This window comes from Conger conger, chromosome 9 (assembly GCF_963514075.1).
Source record: "Conger conger chromosome 9, fConCon1.1, whole genome shotgun sequence".
Taxonomy (NCBI): Eukaryota; Metazoa; Chordata; class Actinopteri; order Anguilliformes; family Congridae; genus Conger; species Conger conger.
The window spans coordinates 44341295-44359610 of record NC_083768.1 but is presented as its reverse complement, the minus strand read 5'-3'; the positions used below and the strand labels follow the sequence as shown (position 1 = coordinate 44359610).

General features: G+C 46.7%; 2 protein-coding genes, 1 long non-coding RNA gene and 3 other non-coding genes across 7 annotated transcripts in view; all 6 read right to left on the bottom strand.

Moving 5' to 3' along the window:
* Window positions 1–4241, bottom strand: part of myo1g (myosin IG) — a 40235-nt gene extending 35994 nt beyond the window's left edge. Inside the window, exons 1-2 of the mRNA XM_061255806.1 lie at window positions 3573–4241; window positions 339–547 (exon numbers count right to left, since the gene is read on the bottom strand). Coding sequence (XP_061111790.1) covers window positions 339–547; window positions 3573–3667 — 304 coding nt within the window. The 5' untranslated portion in view covers window positions 3668–4241. The remainder of the gene's footprint in view (window positions 1–338; window positions 548–3572) is intronic.
* Window positions 4242–8351: 4110 nt separating this feature from the next.
* On the bottom strand, window positions 8352–12504 carry si:dkey-154b15.1 (uncharacterized). Of its 2 annotated transcripts, none has more exons than XM_061255808.1 (4): window positions 12374–12504; window positions 10967–11157; window positions 10438–10526; window positions 8352–10223 (listed from the first exon to the last, which is right to left on the bottom strand). In XM_061255808.1, the coding sequence occupies exons 1-4, from the start codon at window positions 12388–12390 to the stop codon at window positions 8910–8912; spliced, it is 1611 nt and encodes a 536-aa protein (XP_061111792.1). In that variant the 5' UTR covers window positions 12391–12504; the 3' UTR covers window positions 8352–8909. The 2 variants fall into 2 exon arrangements, with proteins under 2 accessions (XP_061111792.1, XP_061111793.1); XM_061255809.1 differs by having other exon boundaries at window positions 12225–12461.
* Window positions 12505–13015: 511 nt separating this feature from the next.
* LOC133137506 (uncharacterized) lies at window positions 13016–17028 on the bottom strand. Its single transcript, XR_009709610.1, has 5 exons — window positions 16901–17028; window positions 15898–16036; window positions 15443–15607; window positions 14156–14294; window positions 13016–13866 (listed from the first exon to the last, which is right to left on the bottom strand). It is a non-coding gene; the product is annotated as an uncharacterized LOC133137506 (long non-coding RNA).
* Window positions 13986–14118, bottom strand: LOC133138050 (small nucleolar RNA SNORA9). The gene has a single exon (XR_009709668.1). It is a non-coding gene; the product is annotated as a small nucleolar RNA SNORA9 (small nucleolar RNA).
* Window positions 15728–15860, bottom strand: LOC133138049 (small nucleolar RNA SNORA9). The gene has a single exon (XR_009709667.1). It is a non-coding gene; the product is annotated as a small nucleolar RNA SNORA9 (small nucleolar RNA).
* On the bottom strand, window positions 16191–16323 carry LOC133138051 (small nucleolar RNA SNORA9). The gene has a single exon (XR_009709669.1). It is a non-coding gene; the product is annotated as a small nucleolar RNA SNORA9 (small nucleolar RNA).
* Window positions 17029–18316: the final 1288 nt, after the last annotated feature.

Sequence of the window (18316 nt, the reverse complement as noted above, 5' to 3'; positions counted from 1 at the left end):
CGTAGCAGAGTTCAGAGAGAGCAGTTTGAGCAGCAACATCCACTACAGCAGGGATCAGCAGCTCATGGTCCTCGAGAGCCAAGAACTTCTGGTTTTCCACTCTCCCTTTACCTGGGCGTCAGGCGTGAAGACAGTCAGTACAATCAGTAGCACTAATTACCCGGGAGAAAAGAAAACCAGGGCAGGATTTGGATTTGAGGGCCAGAGTTGATGATCCGTGCACTACAGGATGTGATGCCACTCCTGCGTAATGTGACTGGCTCCCAGGGCTGGGGACCCTGACATTAGTACAGCAGACCTGACCCCTGTTGTCCAGGAGACTGGGAGGGGGCACAGACCTGAGATGACTATGCAGGTGTCCTTGGCTCGTCTCTTCATGGCTTTGTAGGCGGCGTCGGCCACGGCGTAGAGGTGGGGTGGGTTCTCGTACAGCTCCCGCCCCCGGTAAGCCTCAATAGCCTCCGTGCCATAGATATCCATCGCCTTGTAGGGGTTGACAGATACCACCACTTCCCCAATGAAGGTGTAGATGCGGCCTTTCTCAAACCTGCAGCACACGTGTACACACATACACACCCGTAGGGTCAGAAAATTTCAGCTCATGTGGGAAATGTTTTCTACATTAGGTAAGCTGGGCAAACATTTTTGGATTACAGCATCCACTAAGCAAGCCATTGTACTTTTGCCAAATATTTGTGTCTTATTTCGCAAAAAAGTAATAGAAATAAGATTATAAATCTATATTAAATATTTTTGAGATTGACTTATTTTCTGGACATTGCAGTGTAGTTACTAACTTTGATCTCCAGTGTTTTCCTGTGTATTGCAGAGCTCCTCATATTATAAAGAATCCCCCTTTTTTGCCTGTTAGCCCATAACTATCGTAAATGACAGAATGTCATGATCACATCCCAGCTTAATCCTGGCTGAGGTTTGAACCTACAACCATCGGTCTTCACAAGGTTCAAGCCCAGTCCTCTGGTTATGTATGTTTAACCTTCACCGATTCCAGTTCAGCTCTGATCGGTCCGTGGATCAGGGTTCCTCTCAGTGGGGTTTTTCACAGACAGCTACCCAACACAAGCCCACCATGACACAGACAGTCGATGTGGTTGTCATGCTTACACGATATTATGGGATGTTGATGATCTTAAGAACACAGAAGTTGGGTGGTGTCACAGCACAAAGAAGCTTAGCCCTTCGCCTGTGTAAACGCAGGAGGGTAACGCCTTCAGATCTCCCATAGCCCTCACCGTTTCTCTCGCACAGACACACCCAGCAGTGACAGGAAGTGCTCAGGGGTGGGAAGTGAGAACAGGAAGTGCAAGTGACAGTGCAGCTTCCTCCGCCTCGAAATGACCCAGGATTCAGTTTGAGACTTCTCTCCTCGCGCAACTTTAACCCATGAGCCTTAAGCAGAAGAGCTTTTCTTACTCATCCAGACTTTCACACATATTTGCAACAGAACGTTTTATTTCAGCAGTATGGAAAAGATCACACAGAGAGCCAGCAGCACCAACACGTGGCTGAATGCAGCCAGCTATATCTATATGTCTCTTAACTGCCCACGTCTCTTAAGCTTAATTACAGACTTCAGTTCAGTCTGCAGACGATCACACAGCCAGCCAACAACTCTGCCCCAGCAGTGGCACTGCCAACACACAGCCTTGGGCGTAGCCACACCTGGCTCAGAACAACAGTTAACCTTTGACTTTTTGACTCCAACCAATTATTATTACTTGTACCCAGTACAGTACAGTACAGTCCAGCCTTCCTGTATCCTGCTTGATCAGCAAAAGCAGAGTTGGCACACAGTCCCAGCCCGTAGCCCGGAGTAGCTCATATATTCACACTGGCACTTATACAGAGCTACAGAGGATGATGTCACCTCCCTGGGGTCTGGAGCAAGGATGGCATAGGTCCAGTATGAGATGTTGATTTGAGTGATTCTGCTCACCTCTTACAAAGACCAACAGATGTTACAGGATGAAATGGAATTTGTACATATGTAAATATGAGTCCAGTGTTTATTTTACAGTGATACTTATTTTATTTTGGTACACACACATACAGATATATAGATACTAGATATTTACATTTATGCTGCGTGTATGTTTGCATTTTCGTGTGATGCTGCTTCGTACTGGCTTTGCATACAGCAGGCTGTTATTCAGAGAGACAGGCAGGCAGGCATATACATGCAGTGGACCCACAAGAGCTGAGGAATTCACTGACTAAAGGGCATTTATACAAGCAATGTGATCATCAGGCATTTCCCTCATTTTCATATGAAGAGTCCTAAATATACACCAGACCCAAGGCAAATATGCATTTGAAACACTGCCTTTTTATACGGTGGCTAAATTTAAAACCATTTCTGTATTTTCTACATTTTCACAGAAAACAAAACTGTAATATTGCACCACACAACATTCCCAAATGTAAAATGTAAATAAAAACACAATATCATTACCCTGCAGAATAATGCAGATGTATACAGTACGCTAATAGGAGTCCCAAAATGTACAGAGCACACCATAGACTTGATTTAACCAGTTTATCATCTTACAGCAAGTGTAATGTCCAAATACGAAGTCCATCATAGCAAGCTGGAAACGTATTAACAAAATATCATAATCAACAAATTCAGAAATAATGACAGCTTCATGGAGGGTTTTACAGCAGGGTCTTACACTGAATCTGATTAATCAGCTACAGGCACAATACAAAACTGTCCTGATGAACACTCACTGAACTGAGAGGCGGTGAGAGGAGAGAGGAACTACTAAGTTTAGAGGAGAGATAAATCGGTTATTTGCACGTTTAAATTTGGTGACGTTTGGGAACATACGCGGAAAAAATGCCGACCTTGGTGTCTTTGCAGAGAATTCAAAAACAGAAGTGACCACATCGCGCTCAAATTAGATCCGGGCCGAGGTCAGCTGACACTCGCGAGCACATTGCGTCATGGCAGAAAAGCCGCAAAAAGACTGAAACCGGCTTGGGCTTTTTACATTGTGAAGTGACGCACCTCTACCGGAATGTCGTCTCGGAATATTTTTAACGTGGTCCTCTGCCGTCATATCAACCACAGCCTCCATCTTTATCGTCCAGCCAGCCGCTGACGAGAACCGTTAGCAGCAGTAAAGTCAACGCGCTTCTCTTTCATTCTCCCTCACTCTCTCTTTCTCTCAAGTTCTAGGCAAGTAGTGTGCAGAAACCTTTCAATGAAACCTCTATCTGAATCTCTAGATGGCCTTGGCTTTGAAACAGCTGGTAGCTGGTTGACCAATTCAGACCAGCTCAAGCCATGTTTTGAAACAGCTGGTAACTGGTACTTTCAAGCTGATCATTGCTGGATTTTACACCAGGGCGGTCTTACAGCCAAAGATGGTTTCAGAGGACAGACATGTATCTCTCCTCTTCAGAGTTAGCTGAGCAGCAGAATGCCTCATCAACCAGCAAAGGGTAAAACCTGTTGCCGAAACCAAGCCTCTCCTCCCCAACATACACACACACGTACACACACCCAGGAACATCCAACTCACTCTCTCACACACTCACTCGCTCACCTCAGCTTCAGGTTCTCCATGAACTGGTCCATGGTCACCTCGTCGAGGAGGACGAAGTCCGACTTCCCAAACTCCAGCCCCTCCAGTTCCGCCATGGCGATGTGAGCAGCGGGACAGCCGGGCGGGGAGAGGCGAGCGAGAGAAACGCCAGAGAGGAAGAGTAGACTCGGCAGGCCTCGACAGACTGCAGTGGGTGTGGCGTAACCACGCGCTTTGGTGGATTCTGGGCTGTGCTAAGTCGACTAGAGGCGGTCTGCAGGCTTCAACATCGCACGCACGTTTCTGTCTGTGTCTGTGTGTGCGTGCTCAAATCCGTCCCTACCTGTGTGCAAGCCTTTTATATATCATTTTTCGAGTGGCTGGTAATTCATTAGTGTTTGTGTTTTCGCGAGTGTTTCGATATGTCTGCATCTCAGAATGTGTCTGCATAAGTGTGAATATGTGTGAAGTCTTCATCATTTTGTATGCGTGACTAAGTGTATGGATTAGTATGTGTACAAGTGGTTATGGTCATCAGTGTTTGTGTTTCGTGTGTATGTGTGTATGTGAATGTGTGTGTCTGAGTATGTGTGTATGTATGTGTGTGAATGTGTATGTGTGTGTCTGTGTGAATGTGTGTGTATGTATGTGTGTATGTGCGTTGTGAATGTGAGTGTGGTGTGTGTGTGAATGTGTATGTGTGTGTGTGTGTGTGAATGTGTATGTGTGTGTGAATGTGTGTGTGCGTATGTGTGTGTGCGTGTGTGAATGTGCGTGTGTGTATGTGTGTGTGTGTGTGTGTGTACACACATGCTATAACTGGGCAGTAGAGCTGTCATTAGATGGGTGTCTCTTCCTCCTCTCTCTTCCTGTCACAGTCTCTGTTTCGGGGGGGGGGGGGGGGGGGTGACCGCAGTGAGGCATTGCAAAAGCTCTGGAGGAAACAGAGGCGACCGCCTCCGGTGTGATCCCTTGCGATACTCCACTCCCCCGTCTAACATGAAAACTTCATGTTAAAAGTTAATTTAACCCTGTGCACATCAGGGCCAGTCCTGCATTCACTGAGCTGTCGCAGGAGACGCAGATACGAAGGGGAACCTTATCTCTTCAGAAGGAAAGCACCATTTTCCGGCCTTCAGTCCAACTGGGAGGCTCATCTCCCTCATGTCAGTAGTAGCGCTGCAGCGAGGAGCATTGCACTGAATTTGGGAAAGAGGTGGGCAACAAGGGCCGCATCGGCTTCCGGTCTCTATGCCAACTTCTGCCATTAATCATCTGACATTTTACACATTTCATGACAACAGGTGACGGTGTCCCTCTATGAAACTTTTATTGTGATCCAGTCTACGAGTGTATCACTGTTGGTGTATACAGCCCATATACAGTGTATTAGCTCATTTAGTGACAGTAATTGGTGGAAACAAAAACTTACATACACATAAGCCCACCCAGGGAAATACAGACCAAAGCAGAACCATCCATACAAATAATTGACACATGAAATACAATTTGTTCCAAGTTTCTACGTAACATTTGAGCTCATGTGCTTCTTAATACAAATAATCCCCTTTAAACTTTATCACATTGTCACTTTTAACCCTATTAGATTGTAGTGGGAAACTGCATAGGCTTGAGTAGGAGTTTCAGACACTTTTTGTACACATCACCATCAGCAGTACATTGTGACCTTGGAATCATAGGCTTCCATCTGTGTTCTGAGTAGTTTTTAGGAGGTTAAACTGTCAATTATTCATGTTGTAAAGTACTACAGAAGAAAGAGATAGAGCAGTACTTAGGACAAATGTTTTTTCTATATTCCATTACCTTTGACCTCGAGAGCTGTGATCTGAATCTGTAGTGACCCAGTTTCATCACACAATATGTACCTTCTGTAATGACAGGGCTATTAGCACATGCTGATTGGGAAAGCACATTCAGAAATATACCTTTACAACAACTCCTGATCCCTGCAATTATGGGTTTAAGAGTGAAACTGGACCAGTGGCAATTATCTGGATGTCATAACAGAAAAATAACCTCGGTATCATGTAGTGATTCTCATGGCCTGCGTAACAACTTCATAAGCACTTCACGAGACATGTGAAGCAAAACTATCATTGCTGATACATTAGCACAGGATTTTTGTTTAAAAACCTGAAGTACTATATTTAAGCATACAGCCCACCGTAAAGAGTGGGATTATAACCAATAACCCTCTGTACCGGTTCCTGGTTCTCTGTTCCCTTTCATCTTCCCTTCCTTCCATTTTCTCCTCTCACCCTGCTCACCTATCACTGTATATCTCTCTGCCTTTGTAACATCGAGACACTGTAACTGGAGACAGCTTCCACTTTCTGGTTCCAGAAGACAACAAGGCCGTGTCCAAAATGGCTCCCTATTTACCTAACAGCGTATTATATTGTCCAAATTCTCAAATCAAATTTGCCATACATTTTAGGGCATGACAAATAACATAGCCATAATGACCTACAGATGGGGCTTCTGTCCAGCAGACCCTGACTAACTTCCTACTTCCTACTTCTTACTCGCAATCTTCAAACCTGTAAGGTAAGAAATTTATGTGCAGTGAATCCAGTCCCCTGGAAAGGGGCAGAACGCGTGAGCACCATCAGGAGTCTCGTAAGCGTCACCAGATCTGCGACCCAAACTGCTTTACTGACAGCCAGCCAGGCTCTCAGCCAGAGAATGAACCGCTCAGGGTTCAGTCGGAGCAGACACCTCAGACAGCACCCTGGACTGTGACCATCCCGTTAGGTGAAGACACTAGTGACACTACTTGCATTGGAGCCAGGTCAGTTTCCACGGTTACGAAGTGCGATGGTTATGAAGGTGGCCATTTTGCTAATTACGTTAAGGCTCAATATGAAAGGTCTAGAGATCAATCACCTTAAGTTAGGATGACAATGCATCTTGGTAGGCCAAGGCCCCTGACAAAGGGGGGTTTGGTTCAGCATGTCAGAAACACAGCAATTTGCACTTTTGACACTACTAACATGCTTAAGGTGTCTTGGGAAACCATGCTGAAGATGTTTTGGGAAAAGCCCCGCTCCTCACAGCAATATAACCCTGGTTTCGGCCAGCTCATCAGCGGGTCTGAGGTACTCCAGCCTGGCATGTTCGACCTGCCCGCAGTGGAGCAAGACACGGTGTCCCTCACCCGACTGGGGCCCGAATGAGTGTCTTGCTCTTGCTTTATAAAAACAAATGTGACAAGACTGATTGCTTGAGCAACCCGTATACTGTAGATCATTCCCGGCTTGGGTCCCTGAGAAAGACCACTGGGTCTGAAAATCAGGATGCCAAAACTCATTGATTCTGCTTCATCAGTGCATGTACAGCTGACTGGAAATATAATGCTCACGATGGCCTCAGCATCGCTGACACACAAACGGGTACGTGACTGGCACACACTCTGCTGCTCAGAAACTTTGATGTCTCTCCCTGTGTCCACCAGCCATGTGTTTGGCACTGGTTCAACTGAGGTTCCGGGGCTGCTGAACGCTCACATAAATTTAGGGAGGCCGTGTAGCGCACTTTCTAATGCCCCCACAACCCAGAAGTGACTCAGCCCATGTTACTTTGCCTCAGCAAGGCCATTGGTCCATGCCGTCATCCTGGGGTTGTGGGTTTCAGAGACCATTAAAAGAGTAATTCAAGAGAAAGGGAGAAAGGGGAAGATTACAGAAGTAGACTCCACAGAACAGCATTCTACTCTTCTACTTCAAACTACTATTTCCTGGTGGCAAAAAAGGTCAGGGGCCTTTTTCGCCTGATCGTTTATCAAGACGGTAAAGTTCAGAAAGCTAAGCACCTCACTCTGCAGTCAGACTGGGAGTGTCGTTTACTACTGCAGATCTCTGGGAAGCATAGTTTCGCAGTCGTTAAGCGGGGCATCTGTCAGTACCACATCCTCCCATTCGGACAACACCTCGCACCCTGAGCATGCACTCGATGTGTCATGGCAGCGCTAGCACCTCTCCGGCTGGAAGGCCCGGAAATACTGCCCTAAATAGAGGACGGGGCTAATTTGTGTACCCTCATGAGAGGAAGTGGTCGCAGATACAGAATGACTCATGACTCATGTCAAACAACTCAGATTTTCATCCAACTTAGAAAGAAACAATATTGCTCAAAGACAACCGGTCCAGTTTGTAAGACTCTGGACTATGACGGCTTCTGTGACAAAAGATACATACACTGTAAGTACAGTATAGGGCCGTATTCAATTTTAGGCTATAATGGGTTACTGACACAGACACATAATACCAATTAATGGATACTATGGGGGGGGGTTCAATCATTTTTGTGTAGTTAACATATAATGGGCTACTCATGCTGCCAAATAATAAAAGGAGGATTCAATGTTTCAGCGTCTCTATACTTGAAATTAATTTTGTAATTGCTATAAAATTAATAGTTTTATTTATATGTTAGTTAGTACTTCAGGACATTAATGTAAGTATCATAGAGAAATGGGACTTGGGACTGGTGATTGGGTGACTTGGACACGGTCTTGACTTGAACTGGATACTTGACTTGGACTTGCACCACAGTGCTCAGACATTATGTATATAGTCATATCCAAAGCCATCGTGTATAAGCTTTAAGGATGGCGCACATCCACCATCTTGTGGAAAAACTATGCAATCCCACCTCTCAACACAGTTCATGCAAGATTATACTTAATTGAATCACTAAATAGCCCAGAAACAATCTCCAGAATTCACTAAGCATTTGGAGGGGGTTTGGTTTCTCACTGTTTAATATAAACACTATACAGACTGTACAAAGATCTTTTAATTCCAAGCAACGATACAGGTAACCAATTGTGGTGATTTTAGGAAAACAAAATTAAAAGATTAATTATTGTGCAATCTAAATAATCTTGTAACAATCTGAACAGATATAAAAGCAAATGGAGTACACTAAACACTAAAGATGCATGTTACAGGTGACAGGTGTGCATATGTTTGCAGGTCTAACGCAACAGAACTGAAGCAGAGCAAAGATGGCTCTTTTACCTACAGTGGAGAGAGCAGATTGATATTAACGGGGCCTCTCTGTGTGGAGTTTGCATGTTCTCCCTGTGTCCGAGTGGGTTCACTCTGGGTAGGCCAGTCTCCTCCCACATGCATTTTAGGTTCATCAGAGTGCCGGGGGTCCTGAGATGGATGATGGGTGGCCTGTCCACGTTGTATTCCTGCCTCTTGTCAAATGCATGCTGGAATAAGCTCCAGCGCCCCCACAACGCTCACCGGGAACCAGCAGCTTAGATACTGGATGGATTGTCGTGATGGATTCATTTCCTTCTTTCCGTCAGTCATTTTTCGCACTCAACTAAACAAAATCTGACTTCTTTCTACAGAAGAAATCCTTTGTTGATTTCACTGATAGGAAAGGTTTTACAAATGGGAAATTTTTGCTTTTGACGGATTGTACTTTCACCATAGCGGTCTGAGCACCGGCAGGGGGCAGCCTGCCGGCGTCTCCCTGCCCGGGCGTGGCTCTGCCCTCCTTCACCTTGGCACGGGACTCGGAGGAGCTCCTCAACCTGCGCGGCACTGCTGGCGGGGCGGATACCGCGCCCAGGGCCTCGTGCCTGGACTGCCTGCCTGCTGGCCGCTCTTCGTACTTCGCCGACGAATACCCAGAGTGCCCTGCAGCCGCACCCGAGCTGGGCTCCAGGTCTCTCAGGTCTCTCACCCTCTCCCTGCTGGGTTGCCGAGGCAACGAGGAGCTCCTCCTGGGCGATCTGCCCCGCTCCTGCGTCGCTTCCTCACGCCCGGACGAGGGCCGACTCGCTTCATCGGCCAGAATCTTTTGCTTCATCTCGTAACTCTCGCTGGAGGAGCCCACCAAGTGGAGGCTGTTGCCCACCTGCAGCACCAGGACCTTGTAACAGCCGCTGAGCATCTGAGCGCGCTTGGCCACCTGGCTCAGCTGCCCCGGGCTCATGGAGGACAGCGGGATCTCCTGGGTGCGGAGGTCCCTCTGGACCTCCATGAGAAACCTCGTCAGCTTATTCTCCGCCAACGGGGCCTGGTGGCCCCTGAGGACGATGGTGCTGACGCCCGCACTCCCCCCGTCCTCCACCACCATGGCCACGTGGTGGGCCTGCAGGATCTCCTCCACTCTGTCCCCGTGGAAGGAGCGGGCGTAGTGGAGCGCGTTGGCGTCCACCCCGAAGGACGCCCGGTCGGGGTGGGGGCTGGGGGAGAGCCTCCCCAGGAGGGAGTCGAACGGGAAGCTGGTCGTCAAGCTGGCCGTCGAGCCGCCCGACTGGGTGTCGTAGGGGCGGCGGGGCGGGGCGGGAGAGTGAGACGGTGAAGGTTTGGCCTCGTCAAGACTCCAGCTCCCAGCATGCACCGCGGCCCCATTCAGCCTGTACGGCGCGTCTGCGCCCGATGAGCCTCTCCGTTTGGACACCACCCCAGAGGAGTGGGTGCCGGGACGGTGTGATTGGCCTTCGGAGGAGAGCAGCTCCCCCAGTTTGACCCTGGCAGCGCTCAGCTTGAGGAACGTCCCCTCGAGAAGCAGCTGTTGGGAGCTCTGCCGGGACACCTTAAACCCGTACCTGCTGAGGATGGACAACACGGCCTCCTCGTTCTGAAACCTCCGCAGGTCCAGCGTGGTCCTTACAGGCAGGTCCACCTAAAAACATAAACATGCACACACGCACGCATACACACACACACGCACACACAAGCACACACGCACACAACAGTGCTGAGAATATCTTCTCAAACACAAATATAGAAATGCATTCATATGTGCTTAGTAGACTTACATTACTCTTAAATAAGACATGTATACTGCTTAGCGAGCGCTATGGTACGTCATGTAAATGCCGGCTGCCCAACTGTACCTCAGCAAGTTGCCCCCGGCTGACCTTCAGGGGAAAAGACTGCCCGTCAAACTCCAGAATTTGGGTCTTCTGTAGGACGCAGGCAGCCACTGCAGGGGCAGAGGAAGAGGCGAGAAAGAGAGGGAGGGCGAGAGACAGAGAGAGGGAGAGAGAGGAGAGAGAGGGAAAGAGAGACAGAGAGGAGAGAGATAGAGAGCAAAAAAATGTTTTCACTGCCAAAATAAATCTGCAGTTTATTATATCTGGGGTGCTTATATTAACCCCCCCCCCCCACACAGACACACACACACACACACACACACACACACAGATCAGACCTGCAGTCTGCCTGCTCAGCTGTGTAAATAGCAGTTTTCCCAACTTTTGAAAAAAGGTTAAAAATAATAATAATAGTAATAATAATAATAATGCCGACATTTGAGACTCTGAAACTGACTAATATCTGACTGTTTGTCTCCTTAAGTAAATGTTATTCTCTGTTTAGACTTTGATTTGTTTCCCAGCTGCATGAAAATACAATCCACATTACCATCTGATCGCTCAAAAATGACAAACGCCTGGCGTGGAGTCCGGGAGGAGTACAGCACTCTCAGCACCTCCCCGCCGCCATTCCGTGGCCGCAGGAAGTGCATCGTCAGCTTGTCAATCATTCGATCTTCTGGAAAATAACTTGGAACACCGTGGACTTCTATGGTAGTGCTGTCTGTATCCATGGCGATGCTTGAATGAAGAACAATAAGCAGTTTTTTCTACACCTCAATGTGTCAGAACACCAAACACAGTACTACATCCTAATGGTACCCTTCAACGTCTTATTTTGGAACTGGGATTCCAAATATTCTGGATATTTTGGAACAGATTTTTTAAATATATATATACATATTTAAAAGGGGAAAACTAACCATCCCACAATCAAGTATAAACACACAGACTGCCAGGAATGAATGGCTCTGTCCAACTGGCCTCCTATATTGGGTAGCAATCTTTTGTAAACAAAAATATATATAGCCGAGTCATCATACCAAGGGCACTTTACCAATGTCTAATGTCTGGTACGGAATGGTCCGGTAATAATGCAGGCCTAATGCCTGGTGATGCTGATACCGTTTAAATATGTTTTGGATGCATTGTTTTAAATACTTTTTTAAAATCTGGATGTCCACAAATTATGGAACAGAAGTTAGGCTAACACTGTCAACCCCCGATCAAAACTGTGGTATTGGAGACGTTTCAGGGATATATAAACCATAGAATGTCACAGAGCAAGATTGTAGGCCTACATTTCACCCCACATCAAAACAAGTCAAGCAAGTTAAAGTTATTATTTTGCTAGTTTCATAAGGAGTTACATTAGTAGATAGTTTAAATGAATAATGGATAATAAATTAACGTGACATACTGATACCATAGCAGCCGTTCTAAACCGCGGGAGTTCAAGCTTAACTAAATGCATTCCGAGAACGGACTGAAACGGGTTAATGACTAATCAGAAATTCCATGCTAACATAAATGAGATTATCACAGGAAATTTACCATCGAAATAAACAAACGCAAACGTCAATTGGCTAGGATGTACTCTACTATTATATTTATTACTTGAGTTCAAAAACGGAAAATATAGAACTACCACGTGAAAACCACGTAAGACACTAAATAATCGCTTCGCTGGACAGCTAGCTACAAGGAATAATGTATTACTTCCAGCTAACATGACACGTGCAGTAAATGCGTACATCGAAACGATTAAGTTTAAACTATAGTTAAACAGAAGTTATAATCGAAGTTACCTGCCGCGGATTAACGAAAAGCAGGCGAAGTTGTGGAGTTGACTATTCTGTTCGTTCAGCGAATTCACGAAGACAAATCGATCTGGAAGTTGTTTTATGCAGACCTTTTCATTTTCACAAAGCAGGAAAACAAGGAAACACGAAGTTACCTTCTCCCGTCCAACATGGGTACAGACAGCAGAGTGCCCTCGCTTATTGTTTTCTAATCGTTACCAGTCGCGTTTCTGATAATCGAAAGTAAAAGTATTCCCGGGTTGTGACGTCAGGAGACGTTAGCGGCGTGTTTGTGATCAAGTGGGTTGGCAAGCATTGACAGTTGCGCCAGATTCAATGGTTTTGGCAGCGAATAGACTATTAGACCATTAGACTACGTAAAACTACGAACACATTTCAACGTCAGAGAGCGCTACTTAAACGCTTCACGAAAGGGTGCCGGGCCCGGCCGGGATTGTGGGCCATACCCTTTCACATTGCACCCAACCAATCCAGGCCACCTAACAGTTCAATTTGAGGGTGCACGTTAGGGCCCTTGATCAACCGAACAGCTCTTCCAGCCAAAACACAGTAGGTTGCAATGGCACATTAAGGGAAGGGCTAAAATAAATAATTGTACCATTCCTCCTTACCTTGAATAGCAGAGGAGTCCCACTGAAAAACAAGGTAAACTTCATAACATCTTATGCAGCGAACAATGATTGAAGTGTTGTGCAAGAAACAGTTACAGTCAATGTGCATTTAAAAACAGAAGGGGCTCAAACCATACTAGCTTAAAAGGAATAAATGACAAGCGCTTGTGAAGTAGTAAAAATGTTTTTTTATTCACACAAAGCTCAGGAACAGCTCCACATTTCACATCAATGTGCTGGACATCTCTCCCCCAGCATGTGCTGCCACCCTTGGAGGAAAAAAACGGTACTGCTGGGAGAAATCCACACTGGGCAAACCTGCATCTTACAAACATTCCCCTTCACAAATGCAGGTGAAAAAAACCCTAAACAAAACCAATAGTTCTGGTGACCCATGAATAAGTATTAAGAAACAAATCGGCTTATAAATTGGTTGTAGGAGTTACACGCTTCAGTTCCAATTCAGTTAAAAAATGTTAACCCTTTCAGTCCAAAGAGTGCCATATGGCACTCAAGCCTAACTACTGTAAAATCCCAAGAGAGCCATAACACCCCAGTGTGTTATACCTTTTCAACCAATCAAAATGGCTACTAAACTACTGTTTACAACCTTATTAAAACCCTACCTGGGGTTTAAGACAGAAAGGGTTAACCTACATCGCAGGGAAAGCGGTGGCATAAGCCAGTGCCCAAGGTTTCTATAACTTCGCCGTGGAGTCGCAGCGAGGCCTCAAACCAGCCCAGCCTCTTTAGCAAACTCTACAGGAAAGGACAGAACCACAGAGAGCAGGCCCAGCCTTGCTGAACGGCCTGCGGGGGTCACAGAGAGCCGAACCACAGAGCCCACGTACCAACAGGCACGCTCACATCGAGAAACCGGAGGCGCCCAGAGGCAGCCGGCCAACGCCAGAGCTTAAACACGACAGCAGTCCGGCACCAGACTGTGGCAGTTGGGGTGGGCAACTCAACCGGGCTCACTGGAGTCTTCAGCTGGTTCTCATGGCACCTGTGGGGTCCTAGAATAAAAGGGGGAGGGGGCAGGGAGGGCACTGTTATACATGGAAGCATTGTCAATTTAAAGTTGTGATTACAAAAGGTGTCAGATGAGGTACGAGCTACTACGTAGCGCATTGGTTATTGTCCGAGGTTTCTTTAACCTCGCTGTGGAGAGTCACAGCCAGGCCTCAAACCGCCCCAGTCTCTCTTGCAGACACTACAGGAAAGGACAGGACCACAGAGCAGGCCCAGCCTCGCTGAACGGCCTGCGGAATTCACGAGGAACGCCGTACCACAGAGCAGACGTACCTATAGCGGCGCAAAACGAGAAGCTGTCGGTAGCTGGCCAACGCCAGACCTTTCTACGGGACCACGGCTCTGTGGTGGTGGGCAGCTCCACCAGGCCCACTGCTGTCTTCACCTAGTTATCATAGCACCTGCAGAGGTCCTAGAATGAGAGGGGTGGGAGGGGCAGGGTTATACAAAAACTTAGTCCATTGTCAATTTAAAGAATTTTCTCAAAGACATACTGAGGCTTACAAACAAAACGGTCAGATGAGGCATTGCTACAGATAGGACATTGGTTATTGTACGAGGTTTCTATAACCTCGCTGTGGAGAGACACAGCGAGGCCTCAAACCGGCCCAGCCTCTTTAGCATTTTACATTCACATTTTAGTCATTTGGCAGATGCTTTTAATCCAAAGCAACTTACAAGTGCATAGGTTCTACCGTAAGTCAGAGCATCACATCCAGAAACTAGCAAAATACACAGGAAATGCTGTTCTAAACAATTGTCATCAGAAGTGCATTATTTTTATTTTTTTTGGGGGGGGGGGGGGGGGGGGGGGGTTAGACAAGGATAGGGATATCAGAAAGGAGGGGCAGGGGAAATCAGGAGGGAGGACTAAGGTAGAGTTTGAAAAGGTGGGTTTTGAGTCTGCGTCGAAATAGGGGGAGGGATTCCGCTGTTCTGACAGTGGTAGGCAAGTCATTCCACCACTGAGGAACCAGAACGGAAAACAGGCATGAACGTGCAGCTCGACCGCCAGGTGCACGTAGAGAGGGAACCGTAAGGCGACCAGAGCTGGCAGACCGGAGTGGTCTAGCTGGGGAGTAGGGAGTGATCAGGGATTGTATGTGTAGCATGGTTAGCTCAGCTAGTTCGCTAGTAAGCACGGATCGTGCAGTGAAAGCGAAGGCTGGTAGCAGGTTACCGTGACAACACTCCCCGATGGCGTAACCCTCAAATTCAAAAGAACGTTGTTGCCCTTGGCTAGTGGCGAGTTTGTCTTTAGCTGACTGGCAACGCGTTCGTTCAACAAATAATTTGGACAAGTGAGAGGCCGGGGTTCAAATCCCACCTCGGACTCAGGCAATTTCTCACCTGTTACACATGTAAGGTGGGGCAGTCCCCTTAGCAGCCTGAAATGCCAACACTAGGGCCTTGAAACGGATGCGTGCGGCAATAGGAAGCCAGTGGAGGCCAATGAGAAGCGGGCAAACTCTACAGGAAAGGACAGAAACACAGAGCAGGCCCAGCCTCGCTGAACGGCCTGCGGGGGTCACAGAGAGCCGAACCACAGAGCCCACGTACCGACAGGCACGGTCACATCGAGAAACCGGAGGCGCCCAGAGGCAGCCGGCCAACGCCAGAGCTTAAACACGACAGCAGTCCGGCACCAGACTGTGGCAGTTGGGGTGGGCAACTCAACCGGGCTCACTGGAGTCTTCAGCTGGTTCTCATGGCACCTGTGGGGTCCTAGAATAAAAGGGGGAGGGGGCAGGGAGGGCACTGTTATACATGGAAGCATTGTCAATTTAAAGTGTCATCTGACAAAAGGTGTCAGATGAGGTACGAGCTACTACGTAGCGCATTGGTTATTGTCCGAGGTTTCTTTAACCTCGCTGTGGAGAGTCACAGCCAGGCCTCAAACCGCCCCAGTCTCTCTTGCAGACACTACAGGAAAGGACAGGACCACAGAGCAGGCCCAGCCTCGCTGAACGGCCTGCGGAATTCACGAGGAACGCCGTACCACAGAGCAGACGTACCTATAGCGGCGCAAAACGAGAAGCTGTCGGTAGCTGGCCAACGCCAGACCTTTCTACGGGACCACGGCTCTGTGGTGGTGGGCAGCTCCACCAGGCCCACTGCTGTCTTCACCTAGTTATCATAGCACCTGCGGAGGTCCTAGAATGAGAGGGGTGGGAGGGGCAGTGTTACACAAAAACTTATTCCATTGTCAATTTAAAGAATTTTCTCAAAGACATACTGAGGCTTACAAACAAAACGGTCAGATGAGGCATTGCTACACATAGGACATTGGTTATTGTACGACATTGGTTATTGTACGAGGTTTCTTTAACCTCGCTGTGGAGAGTCACAGCCAGGCCTCAAACCGCCCCGGTCTTTCTTGCAGACACTACAGGAAAGGTCAGGACCACAGAACAGGCCCAGCCTCGCTGAACGGCCTGCGCAGCTCCGTGCAGGAATTGGTGACATGCCGTGTGCACACAAACAAGTCAGGAACGAAAATGCCACTAAGGGACAAAGACAATGAAATGCTAAATTGCTCAGGCTACATCGTGTCACAGTCTAACGAGACTCTCTAAGGAGAGTCGATCCATCTCGCTCGCGGAGGTTCAACTAAAATTACCCCAACTGAAAATAATATTACAAACATGGTTAAAATGCTGTCCCGGCATTTCTAAAGTTAAGATCGCACGGTTAGTGCTAACGATACTCAAAAGTCTTTCGACTTTATCAGCGAACTTCCCAATCAACTAACTTAGCTAGCAAACAGCCACGTGGTGTGACTGCCAGCTACTAGCTAGCTAGACTTGGACAATCAAAGTAGGTCGAGCAAAACGGCACTGTACTAGCTACAATTTTCGGCATGGAATGCGACATTTAAGTGCAACAATTTAGACTAATGATTATAGTTGGTGCGAACAGCTGGTCCATGTTTTGCTCAGAAAACAAGCAATTAGCGGATTACAAATGTCATATATAAACATTTTAGTCTCTAAAGCGACAGATGATTAACGCTTTTACCGTTGAAGACATGAACTCTGTTCTTTCCCATGTAAGCGAGAAAGACGCGTTCCATTGCCCATTTTCACGATTTCCATTTGTTGCACGAATGCACCATGCCCTACCATGCCTCCGTCCTCCAACAGAACAAGAACCGTGTAATGGAGTTCCGTGATATTTAAACTAGACGTGGCGCATGCGCGTCACATTCTGAATGCCGGAAATGCCTTGATCTTCCTTTGAGCAGATGCTCTTATACAGATAGATACATAGATCATTACATGTATATAACACTTTTCTAGAATCAAACATAAAACTTACAGTTACAGACCCCCTTCTCTGACCATTAACATGATGCCATAAGAATGAATGAATATAGAAGTAAAAATTACATTGTATGTCAGTATTATTGTATGTTGCCTCACATTTTGTGTGTGTGTGTGTAGTATAGTATAACTCTTACAGTCAATGTGACACAGGGCAATGTACTGGTTCATATACCAGGATTGACACTGCTGTTCTGCACAGGAACAGATTGCTTATCCATACTTCCTTACGTTATGATGGCCAATGTGTAAAATGCAAGTTTCGGGTGATGTAAAATGATGGACAGAGCTACAAATAAGCCAGAACTCTGATAGCATATGTAGCTGTTCATCTACTTCAATCTGACGCTTAAAAAATATGCATAAATCTGAAGCTTCTACCTTACATCTCGCTGAAAAATTGTATACGGTCAGTTTATAGTGAAATACACTTTACAAGCGCCGCCTGCAGGTGGAGACAGAGAGCTTTGATAGTGGTATATGTCACTGGCACGCACCCCTTCCTTCTTATGTTCGTTGTGTTTGTTTTCAGATAAATGGCTTTTGGCACGATGAAGACTGGCCATATGCCTCATTGTTTCTTTGCTATATCATCTCATTTTTGGAGTAATGATTGTACCATTTTGAAATTCTCCCCATATCTCTTTCTCAGTTGTTATTAATAGTCTGTCTGTATGATTTGTTTCTAAACACATCATGAATATCTTGCAGTTTCATGAACAAATTTCTGCTAAACAAAAATGTATTTCAGACAGTTCTAAAATATTTGCATTGAGGTTAATTACCTTGTGTTGACTGGGCCTACGGTATCACCCACACTGGACACACTGTAAATAAAGACATTTATTTATAAATAAAATAATACAAATACGGATTTCAACTGTACTTGAGTGATGATGCCATCCCAGAATCCTCTGGCCAGGTGAGGAAATGCCCCCTTGTCCTCTTCACCTCCTCCTCCCTTGAGCACCTTTTAAATCCCGGGTATTTCTGGAGCGCCAATCCCCATCTTACAGACTCACCTGTCCCAGGATGTTCCGTGAGGCAGCAAATCTGTCTGTGCTTATCCAGGCTGTCTGTACGACCGACTGACGGACTGACGTACACGCAG

What these genes read in the sequence shown, in the direction of transcription:
- si:dkey-154b15.1 (XM_061255808.1), bottom strand. An exon ending in CATTTTTGAGCGATCAGATG is followed by an intron (nt 10,527 to 10,966) that starts GTAATGTGGATT and finishes CTGCCCCTGCAG; the next exon opens with TGGCTGCCTGCGTCCTACAG. An exon ending in GCCGGGGGCAACTTGCTGAG is followed by an intron (nt 10,224 to 10,437) that starts GTACAGTTGGGC and finishes TTATGTTTTTAG; the next exon opens with GTGGACCTGCCTGTAAGGAC.